At 40.0% G+C, this 14,672-nt stretch overlaps 1 protein-coding gene across 1 annotated transcript in view; it reads left to right on the forward strand.

Annotated features, from left to right (window-relative positions):
- Positions 1–14,672, forward strand: part of LOC117813785 (AP-3 complex subunit beta-2) — a 54,111-nt gene that overhangs the window by 21,221 nt on the left and 18,218 nt on the right. Inside the window, exons 5-17 of the mRNA XM_034684821.1 lie at positions 18–178; positions 592–658; positions 1,045–1,227; positions 2,962–3,156; positions 6,998–7,095; positions 9,117–9,171; positions 9,269–9,340; positions 9,950–10,012; positions 10,099–10,231; positions 10,535–10,644; positions 10,800–10,976; positions 11,397–11,583; positions 11,833–11,951. Coding sequence (XP_034540712.1) covers positions 18–178; positions 592–658; positions 1,045–1,227; positions 2,962–3,156; positions 6,998–7,095; positions 9,117–9,171; positions 9,269–9,340; positions 9,950–10,012; positions 10,099–10,231; positions 10,535–10,644; positions 10,800–10,976; positions 11,397–11,583; positions 11,833–11,951 — 1,620 coding nt within the window. The remainder of the gene's footprint in view (positions 1–17; positions 179–591; positions 659–1,044; positions 1,228–2,961; positions 3,157–6,997; positions 7,096–9,116; positions 9,172–9,268; positions 9,341–9,949; positions 10,013–10,098; positions 10,232–10,534; positions 10,645–10,799; positions 10,977–11,396; positions 11,584–11,832; positions 11,952–14,672) is intronic.

Consider the following 14,672-nt stretch of genomic DNA (forward strand, 5'->3'; position numbering starts at 1 on the left):
TTCTGCATTTTTCACAGGATCCAAACCAGTTGATCAGAGCCAGTGCTCTGCGAGTCCTCTCCAGCATCCGAGTCACGATCATCGTCCCGATTATGATGTTGGCCATCAAAGAGGCCGCCTCCGACATGTCTCCATACGTCAGGAAGACAGCTGCTCACGCCATTCCTAAACTCTACAGGTAACGCACCAAGGCTCTCTCAGCTCTAAAAGCCATAGATTACAAGTCCATGTTTTGGGTGTCTAACATCTGATGATAACTTCAACGCTCTCTGGAAAGATTATTAGTACTTATTAGAAATGGCTGCTTGTTATTGATGTGATTTCTTCAGCTGAGCCTTTTAGATTAATGTTAAAAGGTCAATCATGATAAATTCATTGACATGATCCCATATTTGAGAACCACAGAGCATCAAGCTTTATTATGACTCAGTGTTCCTGTAAAATATAAGCTGTTGGCAGCAGACGGAACATCTGACAAAAGTAATTCTCTCTTCTGGCTGTGGATAAACAAATTGATACTTAAATCTTTCTTTCTCTCTACAACCCTTCTTGTTTTGTGCATTTGAATGATCTCTTCTCCTCTCCTCTCAGCTTGGATCCAGAACAGAAGGACCAGCTGATTGAAGTCATAGAGAAACTCCTTGCAGACAAAACCACAGTGGGTATTTGCACAACTGATCACAAGATTTCTTTCTTTTCAACAAATGAAAAAACTAGTTTGAGAATCACAGACTGCACAAAATACACAGAGCCTGACTCAGACCTATTCAATGCCTCAGCTGTTTCAAGGCTTATCAGCTGTTTAACCAGTCATCGCCTTCACTTTGCAACTTTTACATTAAATGATCTGATTTCAAAATGAAACTTACCATGATACCAAAAATTAAATCACCACTCGGCTTCCTGTTCATCTCCAGCTGTAATTTCAGCCCGTATGATAAGTGTGTCTTTTGCACAGTAATCCTCAGAGATGACATGTACCCCTGACACCATGTATTTAAGAGAGTTATTACAACCTGTTGTGTGTTTGAATCTCTTCTGCAGCTGGTGGCAGGAAGCGTTGTCATGGCTTTTGAGGAGGTTTGTCCGGAGCGCATCGACCTGATCCACAAGAACTACAGGAAGTTGTGTAACCTGCTGATCGACGTGGAGGAGTGGGGTCAGGTCGTCATCATTAACATGCTTACTCGCTACGCCAGGACTCAGTTTCTTAACCCGAACATGAATGTGAGTAAGAAGCAGTCAGTGTCTTTAACTGTGCATACAAGTGAAACCTCTGCATCAGGATATGATTGATTATTTTATATGTAGTTTTTTATCACACCTGTTATTTCTGCACTGGGGACGAGATTAACAGCGCACTGCAGAAACAGCCTTTAAATAACATTATATAACTAGTCATTTAAAGTTAAGACAATTACGATTTTTAAATTTTTTTCAAACCATAGACTGTATAAATAATGGACTTAGTATCCGTGACGTCACCCATCTGTTCTGAAGTGCTGTTTTGAAGCCAATCTAAAGCGGGAGCCATATTGGAAATGCTGAACACAACCTAACTTCTGTCGAGCTAGTGTGAGGTAAAGAGGCGGGCTTTGAGCCTCCTAGCCAAGAGCTACAGTGTTCCCGCCTGACAGTCAAGTCAGTCATGTCCTTATTTGGATAAAACTCATAATCCTAATATCTTCTGAGCTGTCACGCTATAAAAAAATTCACCCCCCTCACAGTGTGTGCTGATAGAGAAATTAGCTCTACAGACCGAAGCCGTTTTTTGCACCAGGCTGTAAACACGTTTTTTTTCTGCTGCAAAGATCGTTACGCTCCCGCATGGGCTTCATATTTGAGACCAGAGGTTGCCACTTGTAGAAAACACTACTTACAAGGGGAGGGGGGGGGGCAAAATCAACACAAACCTTAAGTTCCTAACAGCAGCTTCAAAGAATAATTTAACTAAGTAAAAATGTAATTAAAAACAGACTTCATCTCTTGGTGAATTGCTGTTATTGAACAAAGTCTGCAGAGTCCGGGATCAGTACTGTGTCTGAAGCACTTTAAGTTATTTACAGCAGCCATACAGAAAAAAACAGAATACCTGGACTGACCAATCTTGGTCAAGTATTCAAAAAGGCTGTTAGTTAAAAAAATACTTGTAGTCACAGTACATTTAAGAAAACATTGAACTGCATCAAATCCTCACATGTATGAAGCTAGATTAAGACAATTATCTTTATAAGCTTAATTAATTACTTGTTAAAAATAATGGTTTTGTAACTCAACCAATCAATGAATGAATTATTCCTCTACAATAGCCAGCTGTTACTAAACCTACCCTCTAACACAAATCTATTCTTCATAAGTTTGGCCCACTGTGTTTTACTCAACGTGTTGTGACTTTTTACTGACAGCACACACTGTGTAGTCTATCAATCAATGTAATCCCATAAAGAACACATATTGCAGTGCTAAATTACTCATTCTGTGTAGCTGGACCTGGATTTTGTGAGATTACAAACAACAATAGTGTACAGGTGAATCTCTTGCAGTTGTCCGGCTTGTATTTAGTTGGATTAATTACCGTATATTTGTCTAGTCCTGCCATTGTGACATTGCACAGATACAGAATACAGCTGCCTTGTCATTATTTCCCTCTTTCACAGGTTTCAGGTTTTCACCACCTGTTGATTATTTTCTCACTGGAAACCAAAATGAACATTTTCTCATGCGGTGTTAAAATTTTAATTGTTGAAATGTCCGGTGCATGTGGTGATGAATTGGTACAACTGTTTTGCTCATCAGGAGGTCTTATGATAATGCTCCTCTTACACGGTGTTGCTGTTTTATATAATGTATTCAAGAGCTAATTACCATCTGCTGTCTTTTATAATGAGCCACAAACAATGTCGATACAAAAGAAAGTTTGTCCCCCAGTCCCACACTGTTTCTTCCTCCGTCTTTCTGCAGGAGTCTCTGCTGGAAGAGGGCAGCGGGGACAAGACTTTCTATGGTTCAGATGAAGACGAGGATGACGATGAGGAGGACAAAGAAAAGAAGGAAGAGGCTCAAGCCTTGGCTAAGAGGAAGCCGTACGTGATGGATCCTGACCACCGACTGCTGCTGAGGAACACCAAGCCACTCCTGCAGAGCCGCAATGCAGCTGTGAGTACACTGCTCTTAAAACACAGCACGGCCTTGAGACTGTTGCCATGGTAGAGAATACACTAGTTTTTACTCAGCATTGTTGAGCATCAGGTTAGTTTTATGAGTAGTTAAAGTCTTCAGTGATAACCTGATTACAGTTAAAAAGGGTTTGTTCTGCTGGAGTTTCATTGGGCAGGACTCTTAAGCAGATCTGGTCTCTTGCTCTAAAACAGGGACAAGTGAGAATCTTCTGAAGATGATGAAGCAGAAGATCTCTCTTTGATTCCTTGCTAGTGTTTGTGTACTTGTTTGTTTACTTGCAGTTCAATGATACTAAAGATCAGCTTCATCCAAAATCAAATACTTCAACATACACTACCAGTCAAAAGTTTGGACACACCTTCTCATTTAATGTTTTTTATTTATTTTAATATTTTCGACATTGTAGTTTAATACTAAAGACATCAAAACTATGAAATTATCTGGTTTTGCCATAATCTGGATTACAACAGTAGTCAAATAGGGCTATCCATTGTGTACTAAGCCTACCTCTGAACAACACAACTGATGGTCTCAAACACATTAAGAAGGCAAGTCATTCTACAAATGAACTCTTGACAAGGCTCATGTTAATTAGAAACCATTCCAGGAGACCACTTCATGAAGCAGACTGAGAGAATACCAAGAGTGTGCAAAGCTGTAATGAAGGAAAAAAGGGGGCTACTTTAAAGAATCTAAAATATAAAACATATTCTGCTTTGTTTAACACTTTTTTGTTCATGAAATAATTCCATATATGTTCTTTCATAGTTTTGATGTCTTTGGTATTAATCTACAGTGTTCCTCAAGTGTCCACTTGAGGCTGGCTCCGGAAGTACTGAAAACCGCATACACACAAATTTAAAAAAGCAGATTTTTACAGTAGAAATAAACATGTTTACAGCCTGGTACAAAAAACAAGTGTAGTCTGGATACCTGGCACCTATGTACGGTATGAGGGGGGGTCAACAGCAGGGGGGTCAACAGCAGGGGGGTCAACAGCAGTTAGGCAGGTAGGTAGACGATAGGCTTCAAAACAGCGCTTCAGAAACAGATCAGTGACGTCACGGATACTACATCCATTATTTATACAGTCTATGGTCACTACTTGAAAATGTGTCTACGTAGTCACAGAAGTTCAAAGAGTAGCCCAATTGAGAAATATAAACCTAAATTTTTTATGTTATGCCAAAGTTGTCCTGCTGGTTACTACTGCATTGCATTCATAGGGATGTTATGCTGTCATTGAGTCCTCTGTAAATAGTGGGCACTTTGTAAACCACTGGTACGACGCTAGTTTTTGGACTTAAGAAAAATTCTAGTGACTGTTTTACTTTTATTTGCACCAAAGATCCCCTTCAGTTATTCCCACAGTAACAAATTGTCTTCCTGTCTTTAATGAACAAACATCCAAGATCGTGCAGTAGACAACACAATAGATACTATGTAATGCCTGGTGGTCCAATCACAGCTGGATAAAGGAGAAGGTATCACTACAGTACATTGGGCTGTACGCTCAATCACTGTTGTGCTACCGTCAAAAAATGGGATTTGACCAAACTAGCGACAGGATACTAATTTAAATAAATAAATGATAGTATCATACCACATTACAGCTGCTTAGCCACCTTTTGAAAGCCATTTTGTTCCATGAAAGATGAAATCCCATAGTCATGCATTATTTCGCCTTTGTACTGCTGCAGTCAAGCTGCTTGCTTCAAGGTGTTTCAGTGGAAAAGCTCTGATATCCCCTCTGCTGCCAACTGCCTAACACCAAACAGATAAAATTAGCAATTAGATGAGCAACTAGCTGCTGAACATAGTGGGGCAGCTATCAGTAGAAGGGCCAGAGATTTCCCAGAAGCAAAGAGATGCCAAAAGCAGAGATACAAGAAGAAGAATAAATATTGGACTGACTGAAACAGGATTCCTGGTACAACAACATATTTATATGGTAATACCTTCTGTGTTTACAGCTTGATGTGCAAGCAAAGACAAAGTCTGTAAATTCAGCTGTATGGCAATTTCTTAAAAAAACAGAGACAATTCTGAATAAGTTGCTGACGGATTATCTCTCAGTTCTTTCATGCATACTCAGCACATAGACAGATCCAACACAACCATTATCTTTACTCACTGAAAAAAGCGTGAGGCAGTGATGCATTTATGGTGGAGTGTTGCCTTAAAATTTAAGGTTTGAACTCAATTCATATATAATAAAGACATAAAATAATGATGTAGGGAAGCCCCACACGAGCTCATGGTTTAAAATGCATATTAGATAGAAAGCTAATATCCTATTAGGAGGTAACTATACCAGTGTGTACAGAGCTGAGATCCGCTGTGTAGAATATACATCTGATGCTAGATGAAAACAAAATGAGTCACCAAGCCTGCAAATGCATTTATACATATGATTTATTAAAACAGTGTGGGAAGTTTTCACTCTTGCAGTCACAAACATTTCATTTGCACTACATGATCTAGATGGCGAGAGTATTCTCATTGCATCTTTATAAGCTTTGTGTAGTCTCTGTGAATATTTCATTCAGGTAGTCTGACCACAAGTGTGTGCGAACAGTTTCTCTCCATCAACACACACAAGCACTGAACCCTAATGAAAGAAGATTTGCTTGTGCTTACATATTGAATCGTTGCCTGTAAAAACCGTCACACAAGGGTTTCTATGAGACAGTTTGAGGTCAGGAGATTTCAGTCTTCTTAACTTTGATCTATAACTTGAGGCCTTTTTCGACTGCAGGAACAAGGGATTTTACCCCTGAACTAAGTGCGTTTTGACTGGAGGAACCAGGGTCTAAATTTAGTTCAGGGGTAGTTAATCTCTCCCCTGAAAGCCCATGCTTAGGGGGTAGTACTTTTCCAAGGTCTCAGGACTGTCGGGGTGCAGGGCCTGCGATGCTGAACGTGTCTGATTGGAAGATTACCTGCAGTGTTTTTATTCCACCTGCCATCCACAATAACATCACAGACATCGGTGATTCACCTCATATATCTTTCTTTAATTTGATCTATCTTTTTTGTATGTGTGTGTACTTTTCAAAAGAAGAAGCTGTGATTCACTTGATTTAGCAGCTTGTAACAGTAGTCTTCTCTCAGCCCACCGCGAATGCGTCTCTCCCGATGTTACGGTTTTAAAAGTGACCCTGTAAACTGGAGACCTTCAGCTGAACGTGTCAGTGTTTGTGGAGTTTACTCAGCTGTTGAAACACGGAGGGAGATCCTGGGAATGCAAACTAGTTTAGTTTTTTATTATGATTTCAAAATATCCTCATCAGATATTTAATGATCGTCTAAAGACGTTTATGAAGGATGCATCCGGCTGAAAGTCAGTTAACAGGGTCGCTGTTTGAACCAAAACACCGGTCAATCTCTTCCACGACTTTTTGAGTTAAAAAGGATTTTAAAGCCGTGTTGAAACGTCTTTGCTACTTGCGCTTATCTCCTCTCACGTGTTGATTCAGTGAATCCATCTGTGATGAAATATAGCACCATCTAAAACAGCATGAGCCGAGTCTCTTCATGCTAACAGGCTAACTGTTGTGTTGCTCATAATGATACCTGCCTGTCCGTCTGCTTCTATGGTGTCATGTGTGATGTCGTCTTTGTTTTACTGCCCTCTACTGGTCTGGTGGTGTAGTGCCTGAATCTACCGGGGACTTCAGCCCATGGTCAAAACGCTGACAACATTGGGGGCACAGGAACCTTTTAGTTCTGGGGGCTAAATGCACCTTTGTATGTACAGTATGTGATGGTGTCCCTGATGATGATGTACCCTTCTCCCTCTGTTTTCTCATTCCAGGTGGTGATGGCCGTGGCTCAGCTGTATTTCCATCTCGCTCCAAAGGCAGAGGTTGGAGTGATCGCCAAGGCCCTTGTGCGCCTCCTGAGGAGCCACAGGTGAGCAGTAGTAGCTCATATTTGTAATAGATCGACTTTTCATAATTCATAACCATAAAAATGCCTTCCAAAATGGATCTCTGTGTATTCAGGCGAGCAGTATGAGCCATTTCAGATTGTTATTATGGCTGTGAATCAAGCTGAGGGTGAAAGTAATACAAATTTAACTTGAAAAGAAACAAAAAAACAAGTCAAAGTGCAGAAAAGCAAAGCAGAATTTGATAAGAGAAAGCTATAATATCCGTGAAACTCAGCAAAGTGGAAAACACAGAGACAAAAAAAAAGAAAGACAAGTGAGGGTAGTAAAATAAATCTCTCCAGCCCTGAAGCAGGGAGTGAAATTAAACAGGGAGCTGAGTGAGACTGAGGTAAACATGAAAGCATAAAGCATGAGGAGTTATGGTGACACATCTGTGGCCTCACGGCTGTTAGTCCTGAAAACTGTCAGCTTCTTATTGAACAAGTGCTCCTGTGGCTCTGGGTGTGTTTGTAATGGGATCATCATTCAGCAGCGACCAAACAGCAGCAACCCTCTGCAGGGGATTTGTCAGAAATTCATTGTACTGTACGATATGCTTCATCGGACCTAATTATTATCATGGAGTCGGCGGTGACTCAGCTCAGTCGTAACAACTGAATAAAAATTGAATGTGCAGAATGAAATGTTCAACCAGACACTCGTGAATTTTTAAAAGCATTTTCCTTGCTTTTTTTTTCGTAGACCTTTTACAAAAAATACGTAAGCTCCACAAATTTACCGCAAAATTTCATTAGTTAAGAAAGTCCAAAAAATGCATGGAATCAATTAATAGCAGCAGTTACAGCAGCGTCTTGAAATAAATGCACTTTTACCTCTTGGACAATTAAGAAACTTCATTTTCAACCTTTCAATCCCTCTTTGTAACTATTTTAGCTAGGTTTACCTGTGTATATTTATTGAATCATTTTAATAAATAGTCCCTTCCTATTTTAGTGCATTTTATAGTCAATCCCCTACACCTCCTTTGATACTCTTGATGCCTTGTTGTTTGTTTTTTAAATGCCTCTGTAACTGACTCGATATCATAGTAAATGAGGGTTGCCCCTCAATGATCTCTCAAGTTTAAATAAAGGTTGATTGATAGCTTTCTTTGATTGCAGAAATCTGAGCAATGTGTGGTATGCTAAATTTAGGCATTAGGCAAATGAAAACTCAGCATGAAAAGAACTGTCATGATGGAAAACATGTTTGACCTAAAATGTATTTGAAACATATTTTAATTTTCTAGTTTGACCCATGTTCCATCTGCTTTGATGGAGGAGGCATGCTTTATTACCTGTACTGCAGTCGGTCATAAGAGGGAGCTCAGAAAGTTTTGGCTTCACTTTGGGGGAGCTGTTTTGTCAGCCAGGTTTTATACAATCTATGTTATTATCCTACAAATCAATGTAACTCATGGTAGTTAAACAAATGTATTGAGGGTCAAAAGAATGAAACAAAAATAGACCAAAAAAATATTGAGAACTTAAAATGTATGTACAGAAATGATAAGGAGTAAAAATACTGACTGACGGAAACAGGGACAGTCAGGATCTCTTTGAATCACTCGTTCATGCAATCAACTTTGTAACTTACTTTGCAACTTTGTGTTGCTCTTATCTTATAAACCATTAACTAACTGGATGATTATTTCATGTGGCTTAAATAATATTACTTTTATTGAGTATCTGAAACAGCAAACATTTCAGGGAGATCCAGTAAATTACAGCATAGTTTACCAATCTGGTGTCTTTTGCTCAGCTGGCGTTTCACGTTAGTGTTGTCTGTTTTCATGCGTTTTCAAGAGCATTTCATTAACGTCTACTTAAATTCCCGGCTTTCATGCAGGTATGTTAGGTTTAGTGCCTATAAACGTCCGTTGATAACCACAGGGGCTTTAGGTTAAGCAGACAGGAATGCAAAGAGACTTAAACTTTGTTGAGTCATTATTATTGAACTCTTTTTCTTCATCAATCTATCTTATCTCTGTCCCCTCCTGCAGTGAAGTCCAGTTTGTTGTTCTCCAGAACGTGGCAACAATGACGATCAAGAGACGGGTGAGACACAACTTTTGATTTGTTAATGTTCTGTTAAAAGTTGACTGAGCTGCACATGTACTGAGGTTTCTACTCCTCCTGTCTTTATGTTTCACAGGGGATGTTTGAACCGTACCTGAAGAGCTTCTACATCCGCTCTACAGACCCGACTCAGATCAAAGTCCTCAAGGTTCTTTCCTTTTCTCTCTTTAATCTTGGTTTTGACTCCCAGGAGGATTTTGATCCTCTCAGCTCTGACACATGGTGGTTTTACTCACAGTACATTGGCAGCGTCTTATGCCTATCTTCAATCGTTTTAAACTCACTTACCCAGAGCTGGCTGCTTGTAGAAAAGCAACAATGATGAACATCAAGCTGAATCAACTCCTTTTGAATCAGAATGAAGCTAGTTCTGAGGTTTCGACATGAATTTGAGTGTAATGGGAGTATGATTTGAAACATGAGCGCTCGGTTATTGGCACAGGTTCTTGTAAGTAGACAATGCCATAGAAAAAAGCTCCACAGCAATGATGGCAGTGGTCTAATCTAGGGGTTCCCAAACTTTCAGCCTGTGACCCCTAAATTGTAGGTGCCAAAGACTCAGGACCCTCACTGTCCCTCGAAGTGGCTTCATTTAGCTGGTCTGTAATGGGTAAAATGTAATATTTTTAGATAACTTAATACTTTAAAAAAAAGGTATCTTATGACCCCCCATTTTGTGTCCCACACCCCCCCAGGGGGTCCCGACCCACACTTTGGGAACCTCTGTCCTAATTAACTGTCTTTCTGTCCTCTGCAGTTGGAAGTCCTCACCAATCTGGCCAACGAGACAAACATTTCCACCATCCTCAGAGAGTTTCAGGTAATGTGAGACAGAATAATTGTGCAGGTCTGAACATTAGTAGGAATGGATTCGTCTTTTGCTGAGCAAGCATCTCTTTCCTGCAGACGTACATCAAAAGCATGGATAAAGACTTCGTGGCTGCAACAATCCAAGCCATCGGCCGCTGTGCTACTAACATTGGTGAAGTGAGGGACACGTGTCTGAACGGCCTGGTGCAGCTCCTGTCCAACAGAGATGGTACGTATTCCTGTGTGACATAAAAAGTGATAGAAACTGGAGTATTTAAAGCAGAGGGAGTTATTGTTGGGGGAGAATCTCGGTGAATATGATTATTCATTGAAGCCTGTGAAGTTGCACTTGTTAATAATAAAACAGAACAAGAAGATATATTACTTGAAGTTACTCTTCTTTTTTGAAGATTAGATAAGAATCTTTAAGATGCAATTCATTTTCAGTAACCAAGTTTAACATAAGACAAAGAAAACTTGTTGAACATCCTATTTCAAATTTCAAAGAGTGACTCTTCTTTCTGTTAAACAGAGCTGGTGGTAGCTGAGTCTGTGGTGGTTATTAAGAAGCTTCTGCAGATGCAGCCGGAGAAGCACAGCGACATCATCAAGCACATGGCAAAACTAACAGACAACATCCAGGTGAGAGTCTGTTTCTCAACATGCTGGTTTTGGATTATCAAAAGAAACCAGTGTTCTTTGTTTTGCAAGAGTCCTTTGGAGTTTAAATCGTTGTGTAGTACCTGAAGGAGAGGTATATTTACACAACCTTTTCACTTGATTTATCCTGTTTTCAGGTGCCGATGGCTCGGGCCAGCATCCTGTGGCTGATAGGAGAGTACTGTGAGCACGTACCAAAGATCGCCCCAGATGTCCTGAGGAAGATGGCAAAGTCGTTCACTAATGAAGAAGACATAGTCAAGCTTCAAATCATCAATTTGGCTGCCAAGCTCTATCTCACCAACTCCAAACAGGTCTGAACCAAATGTTTGATAGGATTGACTAAGACAAAGAAATGGATCTCATAAACAGTGTGTGCTACTTCACTTCAGAAACAGCCTTTACAAACACTCCATTGACTCAACAATTCAACAAACAACTTAGAATACAATTAAAAATACCCAGGAACCAGTTCCCCCTTAATACTTAGAAACACGAAGGCAACTACCCAGAACACCTCCACATTACCTTTAGAATTACTTCGCAACATCTAAGCAATCACAGAAAATGCTGGGTAACACCTGCAATCCCTCAACGATACTTCATTAGTCGACTAATTACTCAAGTAGTGTTCCCTGAGCCTCATTAAATTGGTCTGACTTGTTGACTACAGCTGGCTCCTCTTCAAACACAACCATCCTAATCTAAAGTGTCTTTCAATTTCTCTCTCACAGACCAAACTATTGACGCAGTATGTTCTCAACTTGGCCAAGTACGACCAGAACTACGACATCCGCGATCGAGCTCGCTTTATCCGCCAGCTCATTGTTCCCACTGAGAAGAGTGGAGCTCTCAGCAAGTACGCAAAGAAACTGTTCCTCGCCCTCAAACCTGCACCAGTCCTTGAGTCTCCTTTTAAAGGTACGATACAGTTTGAAAGAAGTCTTTGAGGGAAAGAGAGTAACAAGTCCAGGGTGATTGTTGTCTGTATATTCATGTGTGACACTGCTTATAGACAATTCTCAGCCTTTATACCAAAATACTGAATTACTCCATGTGGACTTTGTACATCCTGTTTACATCCCTCAAAACCCCCAAAGTAGATTCAAAATGTAAGCATTGTATGTTAAAATGTGCCCTCTAGATTCCCTTTCTCTCGTCTTGTTGCAGATCGAGACCACTTCCAGTTGGGTTCATTGTCCCACCTGCTGAATGCCAAGGCTGGCGGCTACCAGGAGTTGCCTGACTGGCCTGAAGCCGCCCCTGACCCCTCCGTGCGCAACGTGGAGGTGAAGGAGTCTGTGCGTGCAGTGGGAACAGTAACTTACAGAGACACAGGGGCCCTCTGGGGTCTCCAGGGGCCCCGAAAGGTGGAGGGGAGCGGCGTTTGCTTCTGCCCCAGAGCAGTGCCTCAGAGGGGCCGGACAGAGTCACCAAAGCTTCACATCCAATATAACATTAACTCCAATATAACATTGATTCCTCTCATTGGCCATCTTTTCATTCACGTACAGCTCATTAGCATTAACAGCTCATCGCTAACATGCGACTCCATCCGTTTTGAAGTGGATGCTGCTTGTCAACAACTCCCCCCCTCCACAGAGGTGACGAGTCACACAAAGAGGATTAGAGCCTCTGTTTGAATAAGATCTGATTCTCTGTGAAAACTTTCAGTGAACTCTCACCCTCTCTGCTGCATCTGCTTCTGTTTGGCAGCAGCTGACTCGCCCCGTCCAGGTGAACTCTCACCAATGTTTGAGCCAATAGCACATGTGATACCCAAGAGGACAGATTTGGGAGCCAGAGCCCCAGTTTTATAACATGTATCTACAGTTTAATATCAACAGCTGTAGTCCTTTTACATTTACATCCTCAATATTACCAATATTTCAAAAGGATACTGGTAATAGTTGTTTCATTTGATTGATTTGCAAATTTCCAGGTAGAAACTCAAGCTGAACAAAGACTAAATTTGATCTGAGTGCATTAAGAGTGCACAGTGCATAGCATCATCCCAACTCAGTAGATCCCCTCCTCTCCTTCTCCATGCCATACCTCCATGTGCCATCGGTTCATGACTAACAATGTGATCTGAATGAAGACATGAAATCAAAACTTGAGTGCACCAAAATCAAGAAAATCACAAAAATCACAAAATCACTTGATTTGAAATTCAAAGAGTGAACTCAAGACTTGGTTTCTTTGTCATATGTGTTTATAATTGCTACTTTAGTGCCGACTTATTAACTCACAGCTCGATGTCTCACACCCAGAGTTAACTTATGGTTTACATGTGACGCAGATTTCAGGATGAGGCCACAGGTGCACTGCTGTATATACTTTATTATCATTTATATTTAATTTACCGGAGGTACACAAGAGACACGTCATAAAAGACCATACCAGGAGGTTCAGCTGGCTACATCAGTTACATTAGTGTCGTCTGTTTCCAGCGTTTTCAAGAGCATTTCATTAAGGTCTAATTCAATTCCCAGCTTCCAGGCAGGTATGTTATCCATCACAGTGAACGATTTCATGCTTTTGTTCTAGCTTTGCTTCATGCTCTGAAATAACATGAGATAATGCCGCCCTGTTGCTGCATTCAAAGACCCTCCAACATCCGATTGAATTCCGGACCACATACCTCATAACTTGATTTGCAATACCATACTCCAATTACCCCAATGACTATCTTAATGGGGCCAAGAAGGAATCAAATAACCTTAGCTTGTGATGAAATTATAAAGCCCTGCAAACGATTATGACTGCACGATGAACTATTGACCTAACTAAAATACAAAGATGCCTCATTTTGATCTTTGCTTATAGTTTCTAACTTGAACAACATGTAAGATGAGTTTTGATTGCTGGTTTTGCACAAGTCTATTCAGGATAACTTGATTCCTCTGCGTTTGTTCCTTGTAGCTGAGTTAAGTTTGGATTTAAGATGAATATTTACTTCTACATTGAATGGATTTACATCTATAATCACACTAATAGATTTTTTATTCATATTCTATTATGATTTGAAAGTACAATGAGTAAGATTAACACCCAAACAAGACTACAAATCAGTTTGAGGTAGACTGTTTATACACTGTTAAAATGAAAAAGCTGTGAAAACTCAAAATTTCAAGTCAACTGTCTGCCCTAGATTTTTGAGTTTAAAAAAAAAAAAAAAATGTATTAGCCTTCACAGGATTATACAATAATGGTGACAGATACATATATGAGCACCTTTTGTATAGTGACATCAACAATGTACATATGATTAGATTTTTTAACAAGGTACAAAAATCCTGTTAACCTAAGACAATCTTAAACAAATACAAGTAGAGATATTAGAGAAAACAGTATCTGCATTACCATATTTGTTGATGTCAAACAGACAACATTACAAATAACACTGACCACACTTGTAGATTTTTGAGGTTTGAGGCTAACTAGAAATCTTACATTTGAGCCAACTGATGCGTTTTTGTTGAGATAACTTATCATTCATATGTAGTGTGACTTTAAGTTTTGAGTTCTACACACTAAGAAGTGAAAGTTGTGCCAACTTATTATTTTTTGTTGAGAAAATGTTCCTTTGTTGCTGCACGTTACTACACCTTTTTCCCACTTGCAAGGCAGCTAGCTAATGTTCAAGGCGGCTAACTATTGGTAATGACCATGCCTTATTAAACTAACTAACTAAACAAATTAAAGTTACATTAACCGTCAATCAACTCACCATCAATGACCAACTGTAAAGCTAGAGTTTCAGTACAATACTCAAACAAAATACTCACCTTTAGGGCGATTAAATCCACACGGGACAGGAGAGATGGCGCCACATGTGGGGAATTACAAGTGTGGAAGACCCCTGTAGATTTCAGTTGGAGACCCCGTTCTATGCCTGAAGCATACTCAAATAATTTAGTCGAGCCTCAAACCGATAATTTCAAGTTTTGCCAACCTAACTTATGAAATGAGACCAACTTTACACAACAAACTTTTAATACAGGTAG

This window comes from Notolabrus celidotus, chromosome 6 (genome assembly GCF_009762535.1).
Source record: "Notolabrus celidotus isolate fNotCel1 chromosome 6, fNotCel1.pri, whole genome shotgun sequence".
Taxonomy (NCBI): domain Eukaryota; kingdom Metazoa; phylum Chordata; class Actinopteri; order Labriformes; family Labridae; genus Notolabrus; species Notolabrus celidotus.